This window comes from Cannabis sativa, chromosome 4 (assembly GCF_029168945.1).
Source record: "Cannabis sativa cultivar Pink pepper isolate KNU-18-1 chromosome 4, ASM2916894v1, whole genome shotgun sequence".
In the NCBI taxonomy this organism is placed as follows: Eukaryota; Viridiplantae; Streptophyta; class Magnoliopsida; order Rosales; family Cannabaceae; genus Cannabis; species Cannabis sativa.
Window position 1 is genome coordinate 19,830,357 of NC_083604.1, and position 24,097 is coordinate 19,854,453.

At 31.1% G+C, this 24,097-nt stretch overlaps 2 protein-coding genes across 3 annotated transcripts; both read left to right on the forward strand.

Annotated features, from left to right (window-relative positions):
- The first annotated feature begins 13,202 nt into the window (after window positions 1-13,202).
- Window positions 13,203-16,780, forward strand: LOC115714272 (protein REVEILLE 7). Of its 2 annotated transcripts, XM_030642908.2 has the most exons (6): window positions 13,203-13,429; window positions 14,360-14,404; window positions 14,517-14,628; window positions 14,727-14,788; window positions 14,922-15,344; window positions 15,467-16,780. In XM_030642908.2, exons 2-6 carry the CDS (start codon window positions 14,369-14,371, stop codon window positions 16,139-16,141), a joined length of 1,308 nt encoding a protein of 435 aa, XP_030498768.2. In that variant the 5' UTR covers window positions 13,203-13,429; window positions 14,360-14,368; the 3' UTR covers window positions 16,142-16,780. The 2 variants fall into 2 exon arrangements, with proteins under 2 accessions (XP_030498768.2, XP_060969395.1); XM_061113412.1 differs by lacking the exons at window positions 13,203-13,429; window positions 14,727-14,788 and having other exon boundaries at window positions 14,354-14,404.
- Window positions 16,781-23,277: 6,497 nt separating this feature from the next.
- Window positions 23,278-23,880, forward strand: LOC133036850 (uncharacterized). Its single transcript, XM_061113611.1, has one exon. The coding sequence runs from the start codon at window positions 23,278-23,280 to the stop codon at window positions 23,878-23,880; it is 603 nt and encodes a 200-aa protein (XP_060969594.1).
- The last annotated feature ends 217 nt before the right edge of the window (window positions 23,881-24,097 follow it).

Sequence of the window (24,097 nt, forward strand, 5' to 3'; positions counted from 1 at the left end):
AATTTGAAAAAGTTAGATCCGAGAACAAATCACTATTATTTCATTGGTTATCCAATGCACTCAAAAGGCTATCACTTTTACTGTCCTACTCGTGGTACGCAAATTGTTGAATCTCAGACTGCTAAATTTCTAGAATTTGATGTTGCTGAAAATATTCCTCCAACATCTCTTGAAATAGGGGAGTCATCTAAAGGAATTTTATCTCCTATGTAATTTTCAAGAGATGATAATAGTAGTCTTAATCCTACTCCAGTTGGTAATGCTCCCATTGTTCATGAATATATTGCTCCCGATATCGAAGATGATGAGGGTCTTATTATTGATGAAGGGCCTATTATTGAAGAAATTCCAGTTGTGGAAAATGTTATTCAAAATAATGATCAACAAATAGAAGTTATTCCAAAAGTACCTCCTCTAAGAAGATCTCGGAGAAAAAAGAAGTCAACAAAGTGTCTTGATAATTTTTTTTTTGTCTTGGAGAAGGAGAATATGATATTGATCATTTTGTGGATCCTGTCACTTATAGTTAAGCACTTAATAGTCCACAATCTTCAAAATGGTTAGCAGCTACGGATGATGAGATCGACTCCATGAAGGAAAATGGTGTATGGGAGCTAGTTTTATTACGTGATGATTTTAAACCCATAGGTTGTAAGTAGATTTTAAAAACTAAAAGGGATAAAGAGGGACAGATTGAAAGGTTTAAAGCACGTTTAGTGGCTAAAGGTTTTACTCAAAGAGAAGGTATTGATTACACTGAAACTTTCTCACATGTTTCCACTAAAGATTCATTCAAAATTATTATGGCCTTAGTTGCGCATTTTGATTTAGAGTTGCATCAAATGGATGTTAAACTACTTTTCTGAATGGAAAATTGAATGAAGAAGTCTATATGTCTCCACCTGAAGGCTACAAGGAGAATGGAAAAGAAAATTTGGTTTGCAAGTTAAAACGATCCATTTATGGTCTCAAACAGGCATCTCGCCAATGGTACTTGAAGTTTGACAAGGTTGTGACATTGTCTGGTTTCGTAGAGAACAAATTTGACCAGTGTATTTATATGAAGATCAGTGGGAGTCGTTATATTTTTCTTGTTCTTTATATAGACGCCACTTTACTTGCCAATAGTGATTTGTCATTACTAAATGAGACCAAAAATTTTTTTTCTACCAATTTTGATATGAAAGATCTTGGAGAGGCATCTTATGTTTTGGGGATTGAGATCCATCGTGACAGGAATTGAAAAGTTCTTGGCTTGTCTCAAGAAGCTTACATTAATCTTGTGCTCAAAATGTTCAACATGGATTTGCGTAAAGATGGTCCTGTTGCTATTCTGAAAGGGGACAAGTTCACTAAGCAACAATGTCTTAAGAACGACTTGGAAAGAGGAGCAATGGAGAACACCCCATATGCAAGTGTAGTAGGGAGTTTGATGTATGCTAAGGTTTGCACTCGGCCTGACATAGCTTTCGTAGTCAATGTTCTTGGGAGATATTTATCTGATCCTGGCCATGATCATTGGGTTGCAGCCAAGAAAGTTTTGAGATATTTGCAAAGAACGAAGAGTTTTATGCTTGTGTATAAGCATGTTGACAATCTTCGAGTTGTTGGTTATTCAGTTTCAGATTTTGGTGGTTGTGTAGATGATTTAAAGTCAACTTCTGGCTATATTTGTACCTTGGCTGGTGCTGCTATTTCTTGGAAGAGTGTTAAATAGACTTTGATCACATCATCTAATATGTATACTGAGTTTGTTGCATGTTATGGGGCATCTTCGCAAGCTTTGTGGCTGAATAATTTTATTTTGGAGATACGAGTGGTTGATTCTATTTCTACACCTATGCTAATCTATTGTGATAATAATGCTGCTGTTTTCTTTTCAAAGAATAACAAGATTAGTAGTGCTTCTAAACATATGGAAATAAAGTATCTCACTGTCAGAGACTTGGTCAAGAAAGGAGACATTATTATTAAAAATTGCAAGACCGAGTCGATCTTAGCAGATCTTCTAACCAAAGGGTTAAGTGCTGTGTTGTTTAATAAATATGTTGTTAATATGGGCCTTTTAGAATCTTTTGATCTTTTGGGTTAGTGGGAGTTTTCTTTTCTATTTGTTTTTAGAAATTATGATATTTATAATTTTCTAAAGTTATGAACTACATTTTCTGTTTCAATATTTTATTATTGAATGGATATAATTTCAATTATGTTTTGTTATATTCTCGAGAATGATTGAATTGAAAGCATGTGGTTTATATTGTTGTGATCATTGTCTTTTAAATTTATTTGCTTAATGACAATGATATTTTGTTGGCTTAATTTTAAAGCATATTTAGTGACACTAACTTATTTTAAGTAGTGTATGATTAATTTGATTGACTTATTTATTAATCATCACGGTATCAGTGAAATTGAGGACTAATAAGGATATTATTTTATTTTAAATTGATCACATGTTGAACATAATTCCTTACCACACTACTAGAGTTATTGACTATGTCGATTTAATACTTTGGTATTTGTGATTATGAATGTCTTTTGTTGAATTAAAAATAATATGATTGTCATAATTCATTATCAAAAGTTAAATTGAACTGGGTTGTTGAGATACTATCAGAGAAATATCATTTTTTAAAGTGGCCACAAATGTTTTCATGTTGTTCAACCCATTAGTTATTTTCAAACAAAATTATATTAATATATATATATATATGGAACACTTCTTAATGGGTAATACCCATTGATGGGAACTAAAAAAAATTAATAAGGTACCAATCTAATAACCTTTTATGGCAAGTTTCTAACAATTATTTTTTTAAAAAAAATTATATTTATTTTTTATAAAATTGGAAATAATAATTACAACTAATAGTTTGAAAAAAAAAATTATAAATTATTTTTAAAATTAATTAAAATTACTACTTTATTATTTTATGAAATTGTGAGTTTATTAATAATTTATTATTGTAAAACTAAAAATCATTTACATGTATATTAATGTGTTTTTTTTATTAGGAGAATAAGAGCTTGATTGTGGAATCCAATTGTCTTAATATTATTCATACTCTTAAAAATAAAACGCTACAATACTTCTTAGTTCTTACTTAGGCTATCATTGTTAAGGAAATATTATTATCATCCAATGATTTTTTTGATATTATCATGCATCATTCTCCTAGAATAACTAATGAGGTATTGTTCATTATTTATATTTTTAGGATTGGAAGATGATAATCTTGTCTAGGGGTCAAATATAATTTTTTGTGCTGAAATTCTTGTGTTGGCAATTACCATTATTCAATAATGTTTATGATACTTTTTTCTTCCTTCATTTTTTTTTTTGTTAAAATTTTCTTCATTGGTTTTGTTCTTATAGATTTTGGTAAGCTCAAGTATTTTTTAAAAAAAATAAAAACATATAAATAATTGTTAATTATTATGAAATTAAAGATTTTAGGTTTAGAAAAAATCTTATACATTTATTGTTAGACTTTTTATTTGGGCTTACATATAACTTTTATTGGTTTTATTAAAACTTGGGTTGATTGGATAGTTCTTTGCTGTGTTAGCCCATGTTGTTGGTGATCAATTGTTAATGGGCTTAGCATCTGTGTGTAAAGTCTAGGTGAAGCAGAAGTGTGGGCTTTTCAGTTGGAAGCCTTTGATGAGCAGGCCCAGCCCAACTAGGGTTTTGTAGCTAAGTCCCCTCCCTAACTCTATAAATACATATTGTCTCATCACAATTGTATACCTTTTGATAATCAGATAAATAAACTGCTTCTGATTTAGAGATCTAGGGAGGAAGACTTAGTTGATAGTATTGCACTATCAAATTGGAGTAACTGTTGTGGATCAAACAGAGATAATTGCTATGGATCAATCAGGTACACATACCTAATTATTATATATTACTATTGTGTTCTATGTTATATACAAATAGATCTTGGGTTTACTATTAATTTTTCTAACATGTGGTATCAGAGCCAATTGTATATGATTTAGAACCTATAATTTGTATAACTATGTATATGTTAATTTTCTTCAATTACATATTAATTTCGTTATTATTTTATGTTGAATTTTTTGTTTTTCAATCTTAAAAGTTTAGGGGTTTTATTCCTCACTAAATTCTCTTTCTTTTGATATATTATTTGCATAAAATTATTGAGTGATTTAGGAGAATTTTAAGATTAAACTTTTAGGGTTTATATATTTTCTTTATGAAATTAATTTTGTGTTTTTTAATTCTATTGATTATAATCTGAAATTAATTGTGCATATCTCATCCATCATTGATTTAAAATGTTTCTAAAAGTTTAATTTCAGAATTGGATCAAATTTTCGGGTTACTTTGCTTCTTTAGTTTTTGGATTAGTTTTAATTTAGATCTACCTAAGTTTATGTGTTGTTGCATGAAATTAATACCATAGATCTATTAGAAATTGTAAACCAATCAAAATCCCTCTTTTTCCCGTCCGTTTCGTCACTTTTTTGGCCGAAATTTCGTCCCGACCCGCTCGGGTCTGAACCGGGTCGCACAAAACCCATTTTTTCAGCCATGGAGGTTGCTGGAGGTTGAAGACAACCTGTTGGGACGAAGCCCACTCGCGGCTGCCAGAGAGTGAGAGAGAGTGAGGTAGTTTCGTGACTCCGTTTTCAACGATTCTTTTTTCCAGTATTATTAGAATTTGATTTCTGATTTTTTGGTGATTTTTAATTAATTTTTGACGCCGTTTAATAATTATTATTATTTTAATGATAATTATGCAGTTAAAAAATTATTAAAAATAATTTTTGATGATTTTTCAAAATCCGTAAATCATAGAAATTTTTTTGGGTTTCTTCTCGTTCCATAAGATATAGTCACTCTCTTATTTGATTTATCTTGACTATGTAATCTCCACCAATATTCTTTGTTTCACATTTTTCCATTATTTGTTGTTCTAAAATTTTAAAACTTGATTGTTTGATGTAAAAATAATGTGTTATGGTGGACACTTTATTTTTTATTATCAATATATTACAAGCAATTTATATATAACTTTTTGGAAATTTGGTTGAAAATTATTAAATTATTAATGATTATTTTATCACCAAATTTCATATGTTATAGAAAATATATTTTTTGGTTGACTATATGTGTAATTACTTGCCCAAAGGTAGTAGTTATACATATTAGTTCACATTCCATGAAGTGAGTTAATATTAAATGTGTATATTTTAATTATTTGCCCAAAGGTAATAATTTAAATATATATTTATTTACTATTTTTGCTTGAATTAATATATATTATTTAAGAAATTATTTGCCCAAAGGTAATAAATTCTTAATTGATATGTAATTTTTCTTTATTGTTAACTTCATGAAGGTAGATCATGTGTGTGTTATATTCTCATCCCAAAGGGGAGATTATAATGACCATTTGATTCTACAATATTTTATAATTGCTTGGCTCATATAGTTTGATCAAGTTTTAATTTTTAGATTTTTTGGTCTCCTTTCTGAGAACAACAATAACGTTTTTATCTGAATTATGAATGCTTCCAACTTTAAGGCATGGAAACGAGATGTGAAAATTACTTTAGGCATAATAGATTTGGACTTATGCCTTCGAGAAGAAAAATCTGCTGATCTTATACTAATATCAGAATTGTTGCCCAAAAAATTCTTCATGCACAATGGAAAAATTCAAATCATCTTAGTCTCATTGCTATGAAACGTTTGATTCCTGAACATCTTTTGGTGGTTTGCCAAACACCACAAATGCTAATGAATATTTCAAAGCAAAGAAAAACTATTTCACACTAGTGAAATCGCTGCAGTTGGACATCTTATGAATGCAATGACAACCATTCAGTATGATAAATCAAAGGAGTGCGAGGTTTTATTTTAAAAATTATTAATGTTCAGTACAAGTTGAAAGATTATAATATTCCTCTTCCCGACTTTTACACTATTCTTCAAGTTCTTCATGCACTTCCTGCCTCTTTCAGCCTTATCAAGACAACCTAAACACTTATAGTAAAATATAAAGTGTTAGTAACCTTATTTCTCAGTATAAAGTTAAGCAAAGCAAGCTAACAAAATGAGAAGAATGAGTCTTCTCACTTTGTTTCTCAACTCAAGCCCAACAAAGGATAAAGAAAATATGAAAAGAAGCAACCACAACTAGGGGCTAAGGGATCTCAGAAGATAAGTGAGAGGGAGTCAAAGCTTAAAGTGGCACTTATGTTAGAGTTGATGTTATCTATATTGGCACACTTATTCTTGAATTACAGTTTAGTGTTCAGATTGTTTTGAACAGTACTTTCTTGATTCCTACTTTTAAAGTAATTCAGTTTCGCTTCCGCTTTTAGTTAAACAATGATTTTTTTTTTCGTTTTGCCAATTATAGTGTTGACATTATGCAAACTGTTTTTACTCTGATATTCTTTTCAAATTATCATTGACTTCCTTAGCTTCCTTTTTCAATGTTGTGAATATTGTGGGTAAGAAATCTTATATTAAGATTTGATCTTATTATCATTGACTTCCTTAGCTTCCTTTTTCAATCTTATTATTATGGCACGATAGATCGGGTCATATTTCTAAAGAAAGAGTTGATCGATTACTTCTAGCTAAAATTCTTCCTCCTGTTGATGTTTCTGGTTGGGATACTTGTGTTGATTGTACTCGTGGAAAATTGACTAAAACAAGAAAGAAGACTGCAAACCGCAGTCAATCTTTATTGGAAATTATCCACACTGACATCAGTGGACCTTATTTCACCACGTTGTGCAGAAACAACTATTTTATAACTTTTATCGATGTTTTTTTTTTCTCTTCTTATGGCCTCACCTACATAATTAAAGACAATCCAACGCTTTTGATAAAGTCAAAATCTTTCGAAATGTTCTTGAGAAATCATTGGGAAGAGTCATAAAATTTGTTCATTTTGATCGCGGAGGAGAATATTCTGGTTGTTATATAGAATCTAAACAACACATGAGGCCTTTTGCTGAATATTTTCTAGAAAATTGTGTAGTTTCTCAATACAATATGTCAGGTTCACTGAGAAAAATGGCGTTGCTGAAAGGAGAAATCGCACTCTCATGGATATGATCAGAAACATGATAAGTAGAACAAATCTTCCAGAGTTTTTATGGGGTGAAGCACTCATGACTGCAACTTATATTTTAAATCGTGTTCCCAGTAAATCTGTTTCCAAAATCCTTTTGAGTTGTGGATTGAGAGAAAGCCTAGTCTAAATCATCTTCATGTATGGGGTTGTCCAGCTGAAGTACGGATTTATGATCCTAATTTGAAAAGTTAGATTCGAGAACAAATCATTGTTATTTCATTGGTTATCCAATGCGCTCAAAAGGCTATCGCTTTTACTGTCCTACTCGTGGTACGCGAATTGTTGAATCTCATACTGTTAAATTTCTGGAATTTGATGTTGCTGAAAATATTACTTCACCATCTCTTGAAATGGGGGAGTCATCTAAAGGAAATTTTATTCCTATCTCTTTTTCAAGAGATGATAATAATAGCAGTCTTATTCTTACTCTAGTTGATAACACTCCCATTGCTGATGAATATATTGCTCCTAATATCTAAGATGACAAGGGTCCTACTATTGATGAGGAACCTATTATTGAAGAAGGTTTTGTTGTTAATGAAGATCCTGTTATTGAAGAAATTCCAATTGTGGAATATGTCATTCAAAATGGTGGTCAACAAATAGAGGTTATTCCAGAAGTACCTCCTATATGGAGATCTCAAAGACAAAAGATGTCAATAAGGTGTGATGGTAAATTTATTTACCTTGGAGAAGGTGAATGTGATCTTGGTCATTTTGTGGAACCTCTTACTTATAGTGAAGCACCCAATTGTCCACATTCTTCAAAATGGATAGAAGCTATGGATGATGAGATTAAGTTCATGGACAAACATAATGTATATGTGGAAGTTAGTTCTATTACCTGATGGTTTCAAACCAATAGGTTGTAAGTGGATTTTAAAAACTAAAAAGGATAAAAAGGGGACAGATTGAAAGGTTTAAAGCGCGTTTAGTGGCTAAATGCTTTACTCAAAGAAAAGGTATTGATTACACTAAAACTTTCTCACCTGTTTCCACTAAAGATTCATTCAAAATTATTATGGCCTTAGTTGCGCATTTTGATTTAGAGTTGCATCAAATGGACATTAAAACTGTTGTTCTGAATGGAGAATTGAGTGAGCAAGTCTAATGTCTCAACCTGAAGGCTTCGAGGAAAATAGAAATGACAATTTAGTTTGCAAATTGAAATGATCTATTTATTGTCTCAAACAAGCATCTCACCAGTGGTACTTGAAGTTTGATAAGGTTGTGACACTGTTGGGTTTCATCGAGAACAAGTTTGACTAGTGTATTTATATGAAGATCAGTGGGAGTCATCATATTTTTTCTTGTTCTTTATGTAGATAATATTTTACTTGCCAGCAGTGATTTGTCATTACTAAATGAGACCAAAAGTTTTCTGTCTACCAATTTTGATATGAAATATCTTGGAGAGGCATCTTTAGTTTTGGAGATTGAGATTCATCATGATAAGAATTGAAAATTTCTTCGCTTACCTCAAGAAGCTTACATTAATCGTGTGCTCAAAAGGTTCAACATGGATTTGTGTAAAGCTGATTCGTTCTTATTCTGAAAGGGACAAATTTACTAAGCAACATTGTCCCAAGAACGACTTAAAAAGAGAAGCAATGAAGAATATCCCATATGCAAATGTAGTAGGGAGTTTGATGTATGCTTAGGTATGCACTAGACCTGACATTGCTTTCATGGTCGATGTTCTTGGGAGATATTTATCTGATCCTAACCATGATCGTTGGGTTGCAGCCAAGAAAGTTTTGAGATATTTGCAAAGAACGAAGAGTTTTATGATTGTGTATAAGCATGTTGACAATCTTCGAGTTGTTGGTTATTCAGATTCAGATTTTGGTGGTTGTGTAGATGATTTAAAGTCAACTTCTGGCTATATTTTTACCTTGGCTGGTGCTGCTATTTCTTGGAAGAGTGTTAAATAGACTTTGATCACATCATCTACTATGTATGCTGAGTTTGTTGCATGTTATGGGGCATCTTTGCAAGCTTTGTGGCTGAAGAATTTTATTTCGAAGATACGAGTGGTTGATCCTATTTCCTCTCCTATACTAATCTATTGTGATAATAATATTGTTGTTTTCTTTTCAAAGAATAATGAGATTAGTAGTGCTTCCAAATATAAGGAAATAAAGTATCTCACTATTAAAGACTTGGTTAAGAAAGGAGACATTGTGATAGAATATTGAAAGACCAAGTTGTTGTTTGCAGATCCTCTAACCAAAGGATTAAGTGCCATATTGTTTGATAAACATGTTTTTGATATGGGCATTTTATAATCTTTTGCTCCTTTGGATTAGTGCGAGTTTCTTGCTTTATCTTTTGAGATTACATTTATATGTAATTTACTTGTTGATGTTATGAACTACTTTGTGGGCCAATACTTTTTTGATTATTGGATGTTTATGCTTTCAGTTAGGCTTTGTTATATTCTCGAGAATAATTGAATTGAAAGCATGTAGTTCATATCTTGTTGTGATCATTGTATTTTAAGTATATTTGCTTAATGACAATGATATTTTGTTGGCTTAATTTTTAAGCATGTTTAGTGACACTTATTTATTTATTAAGTAGTGAATGGTTAATTTCACTGGCTTATTCATTAAGCATCACGGTATCAGTGAAATTGAGGACTGATAAGGATATTATGTTATTTAAATTGATCACATGTTGAACATAAATCCTTACCACACTACTAGACTTATTGACCATGTCGATTTAATACTTTGGTATTTGTGATTATGAATGTCTTTTGTTGATTTAAAAACAATATGATTGTCATAGTTCATTATCAAAGGTTAAATTGGACCGGTATGTTGAGATGCTATCAGAGAACTATCATTTTTTAAAGTGGCCACAAATGTTTTCCTGTTGTTCAACCCATGAGTCGTTTTCAAACAAAATTATTTTGATATATAATATATATGTATTAAAATTAATGTAGCCCAAGTGGGAGAATGTTAGACTTTTTATTTGGGCTTACATTAACTTTTATTGGTTTTATTAAAACTTGGGTTTATTTGGATAGTTCTTTTATTGTGTTAGCTAAAAATCATTTACATGTATGTGATCAATTGTTAATGGGCTTAGCATCTCGTGTGTAAAGTCTAGGTGAAGCGAAGTGTGGGCTTTTCTAGTTATCGAAGCCTTTGATGAGCAGGCCCAACCCAACTAGGGTTTTGTAGCTAAGTCCCCTCCCTAACTCTATAAATACATATTGTCTCATCACAATTGTATACCTTTTGATAATCAGATAAATAAACTGCTTCTGATTTAGAGATCTAGGGAGGAAGACTTAGTTGATAGTATTGCACTATCAAATTGGAGTAACTGTTGTGGATCAAACAGAGATAATTGCTATGGATCAATCAGGTACACATACCTAATTATTATATATTACTATTGTGTTCTATGTTATACACAAATAGATCTTGGGTTTACTATTAATTTTTCTAACATTTATATGTATTACAGTTTAAAGCTTAAAATTATTATTTTTTTTGTTTTCAGTAATGCAATTTAGAATTCTAGTTTGAAGAAATTTTATAAAAATATAAATATACACTTTTTTTCTTTATAATCTTTAAAATGAATTTTATTAAAAAAATAGTTTGTTAGTTTTTTTAGTGTGTTTTATTTTTTAAATAAAAATTCTATTTATAAATTTTTTATTTCTATTAATAGTTTTATCTATTTTAGGAATATAGAGAATAACAAAATAAGAAATATTAATTTTTTAATATTTAATTAATGATTATAAATATCAACAATTAGATATTTAATCCAATGGTCAAGAATAAAATACCCATACATGGGTAATACCCATTAAGAGCACACCCATATATGTATTAAAATTAATGTAGCCCAAGTGGGAGAATGTTAGACTTTTTATTTGGACTTACATTAAATTTTATTAGTTTTATTAAGGAATAATTACACCACATACTGAAATTTTCAATTTGTTTACTTTTATATTGTGGGGCAAATTTTTTTCAAAAATAATGTATAAGTTTTATACTGCGTACTGTGTTAATTTTCACTGTTGTTCTACGATTGCTTTTTAGTTGTTCCACTATTGTTTTTAGTTGTTATGTTTTGTGTTCCACTGTTGTTTTATAAAAACACAGTATTTTTGTAAAAGTTAACCTAAATTTCAGTATTTTTGTAAGTTTTCCTTTATTAAAATTTAGGTTGATTTGATAGTTCTTTGCTATGTTAGCCCATAATATTGGTGATTAATTGTTAATGAGCTTAGCATCTGTGTGTAAAGTCTAGGTGAAGCAGAAGTGTGGACTTTTCTAGTTAACTGAAGTCTTTGATGAGCAGGCCCAGTCCAACTAGGGTTTTATAGCTAAGTCCCCTCCTTAACTCTATAAATACATATTGTCTCATCACAATTGTATAACTTTTGATAATCAGATAAATAAACTGCTTCTGATTTAGAGATCTAGGGAGGAAGACATAGTTGATAGTATTGCACAATCAAATTGCGGTAATTACTATGGATCAATCAGGTACGGATATACTTAATTATCATATATTATTATTGTGTTTTATATTATATATAAATAAATCTTGGGTTTTATTGTCAATTTATCTAACAAAAAAAACATGTACAATCTAAGTGTGCATCTTTGCATTTTTTTAAATTTATTTAATTGGCTATGAGTTCACATTCAGTTACAAAAACAATAACATTAATGTCATATACTAATCACCAAGTTACAAATATTCTAATATAAAATAATAAATTTGTAGTTCAGTTTATATTATATTGAAATTAAAAGAAAAAGAAATGGGAAAATAATTTAAGCAAACATCCAATTGCAAGTTTTCTATTCTACAATAAATTTCCTTAATGAGTGAAATATATAAGAATAATAATAATAAGTAGTAGAAGAAGAAAATTTGCATTAACAAGTTCATAAACAAATAATAAGGTCATTTTCATCAACGGAATATTTAAGCAATTAAAGATTTCATCTACGTATACAATCTAGCAATGTATTAATATATAAGAAAATACTAAAGGAGCACTAGAACTATTAAGCACCATAAGATAATAATAATAATAATAATAATAATAATAATAATAATAATAATAATAATAGTAGGTGCATTTACTAATACTTTTATAATTAGTTATTTTGTTTTTTAAATTAAAAAGTAAAAATATTTTTCAAAATTATATTCTATAAAATTATTTTTACTTTTTAATTTTTCAATTGGAAATAAAAAATTTGAAAACAAAATAAATAACTTCCAATTTTTTTTTAAACAGTTTTGTTTTCTTAATCAATATTTTGGTTCTAAACCTAACCTACATCTTGAAATCCAGACTCGAATCCCGACCTCGACCTCAGACCCAAACCTGAATCCCAAACTTGGATGTTGACCCGGATCCTGACCTGTACCCCAGACTCGGACTCGAACTCCAACCCCAGACTTTAACCCTAAATTTGGACCCCGACCCGAATCTTGACCCTAGACACGGACCCAGACCTTGAACAGCTTCTGTGCCTAACCCCAGCCCTTGAACCAAAATCCCGAACCCAAACCCAGACCTTGACCTCAATCCCAACCCGGACCTCAACCTTAGACACGAACCCAGACTCGAATCTCAACTTCCGACCTGACTTTATATAATATCAAAAATAAAAATAAAAGTAAAATTTACAATTTACACTTTTATTTTTAAAAAAATTATAAAACGTATTTTTATTTATTACAAATTTAAGTACAAAAAATGTACTTATTTTTATAATTAACAAATCTAAAAACAAAAATATTAACAAGCGTCACCCTACAAAAAAAAAATAACTTAATTCAATCCGGTGGTGGAAGTGTGGGAGAGTCACAAATAATTATCCATTGAGATTTAATATCTTCCACATAAATATCAATTACTTTTTAAAAAATAAATAAGTTAAAATAATAAAAAGGACATGGAAAAAGAAAGTGCCGCGTGTCAAAGAACTCGTTTGTTCTCAGCCACAAATTCTATACGTCCCTTCTCAACTTTCCAATCCATTACTCTTTTTTAAATTAAAAAATTTAAAATAAATAATGGAATTTCAGACGTGGCATCCCCTCCCATCCTTTTGTTCCTTCCGCTCATTTCTTCAAATTTCTCTGCTTCTTTTTTCTTTCTCGTCATTCTTCCTCTGCTTCTCTCTCTCTAACATATCTTTGTTAAAAATCCCTTTTTAGATTTGTCACAGATCTGTTTTTATCGGGAGAATTCGTGGGAGCTGGTTTTCAAGCTGCTCTGATTTTCAATTATTGCATTAATCTTTGAGGTGAGTTTCTGATTTTTTCCTTTTGGGTAGTGACTACTGTTTAGGAAACCCAATGATGTGAAGTTAAATGAGCTGATTTTAACTTGTGAAGATTGAAATTTCATGTTTGCTAACTAGCCTAAATTGAAAACTATGGTTGTTGAGGTATTTAAAAGTCCTGTTTCTAATCCAAAATAATTATTTGTAGCGGAAACATAATATGTCTATGTGTTTATATTGATGATGTTTTCATTGCTTTGTGTATCTAAAGAAAGAAACAAAATTGGATTTTTTTTTGAAAAAAAAAAAATTGGTCGTGAAACACTTAGGATTGGTGGTGGCTGATGACTAAAACAATTTCTAGGTTAACTTTGGTAAGAGGAGCATAATTATCACGATGCATACTTCTTGTTTTGTGGTTATCTAGTATATATACTTAGTTAAAATTATATGTTTGTATTTTTTTTCATTTTCTAATAGTACCTGCAAAGCTATTACTTTGCAATATTTTAATGATAGGTTCATTGAGCCTATTATTGTTAGCCTTGTTTATTGGTAACAAATCAAAACACTTAAGGGTCACCCTTTTAATGCAAGGAAAAGAATTACATAGATTAGTCTCTGGAGAGATCTTCTTAGCAGCTAGGAATTGGAACAATCTAAAGAGTTGTTAAGCCTAGTTTGTGGTTGAAAATTGATCTTTTATTCTTTTTTAGTAATGGGTTTCATAATTATCTTAGTCTTTACTGAGTGATTCACAGTCCTTTTTCAAGGTCATATACCTATCTATTCCAGCTTGAATTGGAATTGATATTATTTTATAAAATTACCGACTTATGTCCTTATGTTCTTATGAGCAAGAGTACTTTGTTTAATAGCTTTATGTTGTAGGAAGAGAGGTCTAACATGGTATGTTTCTTTTGTCTTCTCTTTCCTTTGGACACCAAACAGAGTGAAGACATGGGGTTGACAGAGATCTATGACAGTGCACCTAAGGTTTCAATCTTCTCATAACTCTCTACTGAGTACCTTTTCTATTTGTTCCTAAAAGGTTGTACTTGATGAAAGTTGTGGTATGAACTATTCTTTGTTTAATCCTTTTGTGAAGGCCAGAAAACCTTACACAATTACAAAACAAAGAGAAAAATGGACGGAGGAAGAGCATCAGAAGTTTCTTGATGCCTTGAAGTTGTATGGTCGGGGTTGGCGTCAAATTGAAGGTGAGCTTCAGTTTTTTGCTTGTAGATTTTCTTTTATGGCCATCTTATCATGTGAAATTGCTTTTTGTTTATTATTATTTTTTTTTATCTTCTTTTAGAACATGTAGGCACCAAAACTGCTGTTCAGATTCGAAGTCATGCTCAAAAGTTCTTCTCTAAGGTCAATGGCTTGATTTATATTTCTTAAACTGTTGTAATAATAAAACTTCTGAAAAGTTATGATATTCACAGACTGTGGAATTACACTATTACATTGTTATCCATGCTTATATGGTTTTTCTTGCTGAATTCAGGTAGTTCGGGGTTCAATAGGGAATGTTGAAGGTTCTGTGCAACCAATTGCGATTCCTCCACCAAGGCCTAAAAAGAAGCCTAAGCATCCTTATCCTCGCAAATCAGTTGACCTTTTTAATCTGTCTATTTTACATCAATCAGAAAGATCTCCATCTCCAAGTCTTGTACATACAGATAAAGGAGTGAAGTCTCCTACTTCAGTTTTGTCCAGTCACGGCTCTGATGCAGTGGGCTCTGCTACTTCTGACCAGAATAACAGGTCTTCATCAATGTCAAGGACAACTGATTTGCATTCGATAATCCTGTCTCCTTTCGAGAAGAATAATGGGCACTTGTTATCGAAATCATCCAATGAAGAGAAGAGCTCACTTCCTGAAAATCAATTCTCTGACTGTTCGACCATGGAGAATGTCTTGTGCTTGGTATGATGATATATTTTTTTCTTTTCTTTTTATTAGTCACTTTAGCTGTTTCGTTATGCAATTAAATGTGCAATCTCACTAGAATTCTAACCCAACCTTCTTTAATCTGTGATCTCATACAGAAATGTGAATCAGGTGCTAAGAACACTAAACACACTGAAGAAGAGACCGAACTTTCAACTTCAACAAGTTTTAAGATTTTTGGAAAGATAGTCTTGTTGTCTGACCTCGAGAAAGGATCGCCTTCTGGTGTTGAGGGTTCCAAAACATTACAAACTGACCAAATGCCTGTTTCAGAATTATCACCAGATCAATTAGGCACTGATCTGTGTCTTGGTGGAATTGTTAGTGACTGTCATCTGTTGGCATGTGGTGCTTCTATTAACCTGTTAGAGCAACAGAAAGAAGATTCTAATGCGGTGAAAGGCAATGCTTCTATGCTTCAGTGGTCTTTGTATCAAACACCATGCAATTACATCATCGCAGACAACATCCCAAGCGTAGAGCAAACATTTCTGAGTTCTTGCGCAGAAGGAAAAACCAAAGATAAGGAAGTTCAGAAGGAAAGGTCTTGTACTGGTTCTAATGAAGGATCTGCTAGTGGGATAGAAACTCTAGGAGACACAAACATAGAAGCCGTCAATTCCTTTTCCCAAGAACCTCCTACTAAAGTAAGTGTTGAACCCTGCAATTCTAGGAAGGGGTTTGTACCATACAAGAGATGCCTAGCAGAGAGAGACAATGTGTCATCTATGAAGCCTAATGATAGAGAGAGACAGAAAATTCGAGTTTGCTAATAATTCCCTTGACCAACATGTAGTTATATTGTATGGACCAGAATAGGGAGAGTGTTTTAGAAGAGGAGTGGGATGGAGCAAATTTTTACCTTAGTTTTTTTTGATTTGTTCCCTTCCAAGTAGAGCTCCCATCTCAGCATATTTCTTTTCATGGAAATTCGGTTAGAAGCTTCCACGTTTATGGGTTCTAGTTCATTCACTCCCCTTCCCAGCAGTTTTAGAGTTAGAAGAATGACTCAGAACACTCTTGAGAACTAAGAGTGCAATGCAATGCATACACACATGTCAGCTCTTCAAAATTGTCCCTATCTTATTGCAGCCTTCTGAAGTTATTGAATGACCATGACAGAGTAGAGGCTTTCCCTGTACTCAGGGGAGTTGAGCTCTGAGCAATAAGAGTAGTTATTGGTGCTGACAAGAAGTGTATGATTGTAATATTTGGCTAATAAAATGAGAGCAATAAGGAATAAGGAATAAGTATTATTCCTAGAAAGGGAAAATTTTGTGCAATCAAAACATCAAAATCACCGTTGTTGGAAGCTGTAAATCTATTTAAGTTGTGTACTGTAACTAAGACTTTGTAAATATTCTGTTTCGGATTTGAACTTTATGACTTGTAAAGCACAATTTTGCTCTTCATTTGGTTAAGCCGAACACTAGAACAGAAGGGATATAAATTTGGAGTAAGAAGTAAATATAATAAGTAGTATTATACAGAATATTAGAATATGTATCAAATATTATGCACAAAATGCATTAATTTAATTTAACATACATATTCAAACTAGTGTTGTAAATTCGTGTGTCTTGTTAGTTTGGTTCACACAATTTTTTGTGCTTTTTAAAATATGAGTTATTTCGTGTTATGCTAACATTTTTAAATGGTAGGCTTGTAGGTTCGACATTTTAGTATCGTGCTCAGATTCGTCATGCTTTGTTTTTCTCATGCTAGCTCGTTTTTTTCAAACAGGTTAGTTCGTTTTTAAATTGAGCTCGAATTCATGTTTTACTTATTCATATTTTTTTTTTTTTTACAATTAATGAATTAATTAATAAATTATATGTATTATTGACTTCAAATTTGGTGAACCAACAACGGAGTCGAATGTAATACCGATGCTTGCCCATGTTACACAATAAGAACAATAAAGTAAATGAACACAAGATTTTATAAAGATTCAACCCCTTAGTTAGCGGGTAATGACCTACTCCCCTTTTAGTTGTATTGATACCGAGAGATAATACTACTCAGATCACTATAGTGATGGGATCTGAATTAGCTCTCTAAAGGTTACAATGTAGGAATCGAAGTTGGCAAATCTCAAGTACGAGAAGAGCAGTGGGTGTGTGGGAGAGAGAGAGAGAGAGATGAGTTATCAGACTTAGAGCTAGGGTTTCTGATTGCAGTTAATGACTTTAGACTTAAGGTTTTAGGGTTTGAGTAAGGCTCTTTATATAGGAGAGCTTAAACCCTTCAAATCACTTAGAAATAGGTAAAATAAGTTGTTATTTACATATTAAATTAGTAAAATACAAATGACTAAAATGCCCCTTGAAAATAGATATTTTTCCTCTATTTTCGTGGGTTATTAAGGCCCAATTCCCAGTCTGGCTTACGGTCCACGTGTGAAGCTACGAACCAAAGTCTTGTCAGGCCAATATCTGGCCAGCCATGCACCTACAGATTGCATGATGACCGGTCCTTTGATGTCCAGAAGCTAGCCGTCCTATGTAGGCCATAGGGCCGGCCAAGGGTGGCTAGTCTGCCTCCTTGAGGTGGCTGGTTCATCATTCGTCGTCCCGCTTGAGTGCTCGGACTCTCCGTTAGTTGAAGTGCTAAGTAAATGACTTGGCCTTCTCGTTGGCGATCTATACTGTCACGTGGCACTGATGTTGCCCACGTAGACATGTCATGTCAGGTGGGCAAAAATCGGAATAACATATGTATTTTATAGCTTTAATAATATTTATATATTGATTTAAAAATAATAATATTTATATAACTTTTTAACAATATTTTATAGAAAATTAAATAAAAAATTATTTAATTGATAAATTTAAATATTTACTTATAAATACAAAAATTTTAGAGTAGTTTGCGGTATAAATACCCAAGTTTAACTCCAAGTTGTAAATAAAAACTTAAGTTTAATTTTTGGCAGTAATAATATCTAAGTTATATTTTTGGAACTCTGTAGGTACCTGACCATTAAATATTAAGTCATTATCCACGTGTCATTTTTTTATTGGTATATTTAAATTATTTTTTAAAAAAAGTTAATGACTTGGACCAATCAGAAATTTCCACGTGGCAATTTACTTAACACTTAACAGCCAGGTACCTACAAAAGTTCTAAAATTATAACTTAGGCATTATTACTGCCAAAAATTAAACTTAGATATTTATTTACAATTGAGAGTTAAATTTAAGTATTTATGCTGCAAATTACTCAAAATTTTAGTTGTTGGGTTTTGTGCCCTAAATAAAACTCATTTCAATGTAATCAGATTTACTTATTAATAAAGATCAGAAATAACATTTTATGTTGCATGATTCACATGATTTATTTCATGATTATATATATATATATATAATGTATGAATTCTATTTAAGTCTAGAACATATGAATTTGTTAATGATTATAGTGTTGTCAGCACAGTGGAATATAATCTTAATTATATGTTCGAAAGTTTATTCCCTGATTTGTCAGTTCATTGGATTTAGACTGACATGGTATAATCAGCGATAGGTATTCTTACACATTGGATAAGTGTTATGTCCTTTCTAGGGCATTAGCAAACTTTACCAGTATCGGATGTATGGAGTATACTTCAGAAGGGACCGATATTGAACTTTGATTAGATATATTAAAATTTACCGTAATATCTATTCAATTCAATATCACCTGTTGATCCTAGATCAAATGATCTTAATCCTGATATGGTTAGGTTCGATCTCAGGAGTATTATACATGTTCTTTAATTTGTTAGTTAAGCCTACTTTTGGGTCAGGGTGATACGTACATTTTGGGAACATGATAGTATAATTGAGTGGAGTCTATAATTTCTATAGGAATTTAGAAGTGAAATGATGATATCCTTCGAGCTTGGCTAAACAGAGATAAATGGTTGAGATCTTATTTCACTTCGCTGAAATATCATTTATACGGAGCTAAGTGTTTTAAGGATAAAATACATTGAAGGTGTAACGGTATTTTAGTTCCTATTCAATGTAGATCATCTATTAGAGGGTCATTGATCAAATTAGGATTATAACAATGGATAATTAATAACGTATCTATATCGTGGAACATATAGAGCGTTCTATTTGACTGAGAGTGCAATTCCAAGTTCTAAGTGTGGATTCAATAAGGAATTAATAAGTTAGGGAATTTACTTGGTAAATTCAGTTCGACTTATTGGAAGCTCGGTTATATAGGCCCATGGTCCCCATACTAGTTGAGACCATACTGCTTGTAAGACTCAGTTAATTGATATTTATTAATCAATTATAATTCTAAAGTTAGACTATGTCTACTTTATGAATTTTCACTAAGCATGGGCGAAATTGTAAATAAAAGAGATTCTAGGTTTATTTATTAATTAAGAGACTTTATATGTCTAATTAATAAATATATTAAATGAAAATATTATTTAATAATTAATTTTTAGTTATTAAATAATTAGAATTGACATTTAAATGGTTAAAATTGGAAAATTGGCATTTTTGAGAAAATGGGATTAAAAATAACAAAATGGCAAAATTGCAAAGTGACGCCCATTATCCCTTATATGGCCGGCCACTTTGTATAGATTTTACCATTTATTTTTTTCATTATTTTAATGCCATACAATTCTAACCTAAACCTAGATGGCATTCTATAAATAGAAAGTGTTGGCTTCAGGAATCTATGACTTGCATATTGTTCCTTTCAGAGAAAAGCCATAGCCGCCCCTCTCTTCTTTTTCTTCTCTTGAATTTCGAAATACCTTGAGTGATAGAGTAGTGCCCACACACATCAAGTGGTATCTCAATTATAGTGTGAAAGACCGTGAAGAATCCAAACAACAAGAAGGAGAATCAGCATCAAAGGAAGGAGAGAAAGAGATCCAGATTCAGATCTTGATAATGCTTTGCTACAGAAAGGAATCAAGGGCTAGAGATTTGAATGGAAGTAGTCATTATATTCCGCTCCACCCAATGTGAGATTTCCTAAACTTTATATGTGTTTATTTCATTGTTTTAGAATTCATATTAGGGTGTTAATGAAACATACTTGGTAGTAAATCTAGATCCTGGTAAAATATTTCCAACAACTGGCACCAGAGCCATGGTAATGATTTACTTTCATGAAATATGAATTAAAACGATGTTTTGTGTTGATTTCGATGGTTTCATGTGGTTTATGTGTTAGTTGATGAATGTATGCGTTGTACAGTACCTTTTTCCATAAAAAATATTTTTTCTATTTTTGAAAATATTTTTTTGGATTCTTTGTGAAAAATTAAGCAATTTTTGTTTTTACGGAACTTGATTCCGATAAAAATTGAGAAAGTTATGATTTTTGGAAAAATCGAATTTCATGGTGTCGAGTGGGTGCTCGTGAGCATCAAGCACTCGGACTGGGAAGCCCATTCGCGTGCGTGAGCCTCGGTCGTTCACCCTGCATCCACCCGTGTTTCCCCTGCCAGCGCCGAGTTTTCTCGGCGTCCCCTCCTCTGTCCGCGCGCGCCCGAGGCTGCGTGCAGCCTTTCTGGGCTGCACGTGCAGCCTCCTGGGCAGCCAACATCCCAAACCCGATTTTGTGGGATTTGTTTTCCAAAAATTTGATTCTTTCCAATTTTAAAACCCTGAATTTAAAATAAAATATTATTTTTAAATATATTTGAACTTAAATATCATATTTCAATTAATAATATTTATTATTAGTAATTATTATTAATCATGGTATTTTGAGGTTTAAATTTAAAAATTGATTATTTTATTTTTTAATTATAGTAAGATTTAAAAATTTGTTAATTTTTTTATTTAATTATAACATTAGATATTTTGATATTTAACATATTTTAAATTAAAAGATAACTTTATCTTTTTATTTGAAATATAATATTAAAATTATCTTATATAAAAAATTAAATAATTAATAAATTTGAAATTAACCTAGATATTTTAACCATAATATTTTCGAATTCAAAGGTTTGTCATTTTGTTAAATATTTAATTATTTATAAATTATAAGTTTAAAAATGATATTTTTTTTATATATATATATATGGGAAATTTGAATTTATATGCTTAATAAATAATAAAATTTGAACCCTAATACAATACTAAACATAATTTGTAAAGTGGGATACATTTTCACTAAAACCCAATTTTACCCCTCTCATTTCAAAATTCTCTCTCTCTCTTCGTCCCCTATCCCTTCTCTCAAACCGAACCCTCTCTCAACTCCGTCCCCTAACCCCTTCCTCAACCGACGGTGACGGCGCAGCCCATTCCTCAACCGACGGTGACGGCGCAGCCTCCGAGCAACTCGCAACCCCGACGTCGGCCGAAAATGTCGAAGGTTTGTGGGTTTTGTTTGGGATCCCGTTTTGTTTTTGTTTTTTTTTAGATTGGGCATTCGGATTGTTTGTGATTGTTTGTGAATGGTTAGATTTAAGAATTTTGTTGTGAAAATTGTATTCGGATCTGTGAAAATGGGATTCCATGGGACTGGTTGTGAGATTGGGCATTCGGATTGGGGAAGAAGGTCGACCCGATGGTCCAGTTGGGGTCCGATGGATCCGTCCGATGTCCCTGGGCTGGGGTCCGATTGTCCGATTTATAGGGCCCGATTGTGATCTACGAAGAGGGTCCGATTGGACCGATGGGTCCGATGGGTACCCTATCGGGCCAGTCGGACCCATCGGACCCGAGCCTTTTTTTTTTTTTTTTTTGAAAGAATTTTTCGTTTTGTTTTAAATATTAATGATTTAGTTATTGTTTTATGTATTATTTTATTTGTATTGATTTATTAAGTATTGTTTAATTAATTATTGTTTTATTATTAATAATTAATTAGTGTGTTTTGTTTTATTAATTATTGTATTTTTAGTAATTATTAATTAATGTTTTATTATTAATTATTAATTATTGAATTAATTTGTATTGTTTTATTAATTATTATTTTTGTACTAATTGTTAATTATTAATTATTAATTTTTATTATTTATTAATTATTGTTTTATTATTAATTATTAATTTTTGTACTAATTGTTTTTTGTTATTTATTGATTAGTGTTTAATTATTAATGATTAATTATTGTATTATTTTATATTGTTTTATTAATTATTGTTATAGTATTGTTTTATTTGTTATTGTTTTGTTAATTATGGTTTTTTTATTAATTATTTATTATTGTTTTTTATTAATTATTAATTAATGTTTTATTATTAATTATTAATTATTGAATTAATTTGTATTGTTTTAGTAATTATTATTTTTGTACTAATTGTTATTTATTAATTATTAATATTTTTTATTTATTAATAATTGTTTTACATTAATCATTAATAATTGTTATATTAATAATTTGTTTATTAATAATTTTTTTATTATTAATCATTAATTATTGTTTTGTTATTAATTATGAATTAGTGTTTTTTTTCTATTAATAGTTATTTTATATTATTTACTAGGTGTGGTTTTATATTAATTATTGTTTTATTCTTAATGATTAATTATTGTATTATTTTTTATTGTTTTATTATTTATTAATTTTTTACTAATTATTAGTTATTAATTATTAATTTTTGTTAATTATTAATTAATGTTTATTATTAATTATTATTTTTTTACTAATTATTAATTATTAATTTATATTATTTATTAATTATTGTTTTATTATTAATTATTATTTTTTGTATTAATTTTTATTGTCTTATTAATTTTTTATTATTTATTGATTATTGTTTTATTATTAATGATTAATTGTTGTTTATTTATAGGTTTAGGGTGTAATATAATTTTTTTTTTCAGTCTTCCAAAGTTCCACGACTTTTACTGCCAGTGTCTGAACATTACACTGGTCGTGTTACTTGGCGGGGCGGTAGTTACTATTACCCCAAAGTAAAAGCCAAGTTTGTACAAATGCAGTTGTTGGAAAGGGTGAAGGAGGAATCCCCTTTCAACAATTTTTTTGAGAGAGAGCCATTAGCGTTTTCAGGTGCTCTTATCCATCAGCTCTTCATGCATAAGATAAAATTAGATAAAGATGATGAGGTGCATTTTTATATTGCAAAGAAGAGATGCCGATTCGGCCGAACTGAGTTTGCCTTGGTGACTGGGCTTAATTTGTTACGTGGACCGACTGAGGCTGAGGTTTCGGAGAGGGCGACGTCAGACCGTTTGATAGTAGAATATTTTAATGGGGATCCATCTATCAGCATTGGTCGTCTGCGCAGCGTCTTTGAGAGTTGCACTGAGAAGGATGATTGTTACAAGTTGGGTTTGGTGCTGTTCGTGATGGGTGTTCTGACTGGGAAAGAAGAGAAGAACCTGGTTCCCCCATTTATCATTAGAATGGTTGAGGACCTCCCTTTTTTCTACAATTACCCGTGGGGGAAAATTTCTTTCAACTTGTTGAAAGATACTTGGAGTAAGGACTTTGTACAAAAGAAAAAGCATATGGATGAGAAGATTGTGAAGGGAACGACTCAGAAGGAGTCAAAGTACGTTCTTCTTCGCTCTTAATCTCCACCCACAATCTGTATCCTTACATGTGACGTACCAAATATCAGTACCGGACTTCCTAACGTAGTAGTCAAACCCTTTCTTCATTGCATACAGGCCAACAACCATCTTTAAATGCTCTTTGTCTCTAAAAAACTTTCCCACATGTAACTCCACTTTGGTGTGCCACCGTAGATATATAATGACTATGATCCTCGATGTCTTCTCTTGTATACAT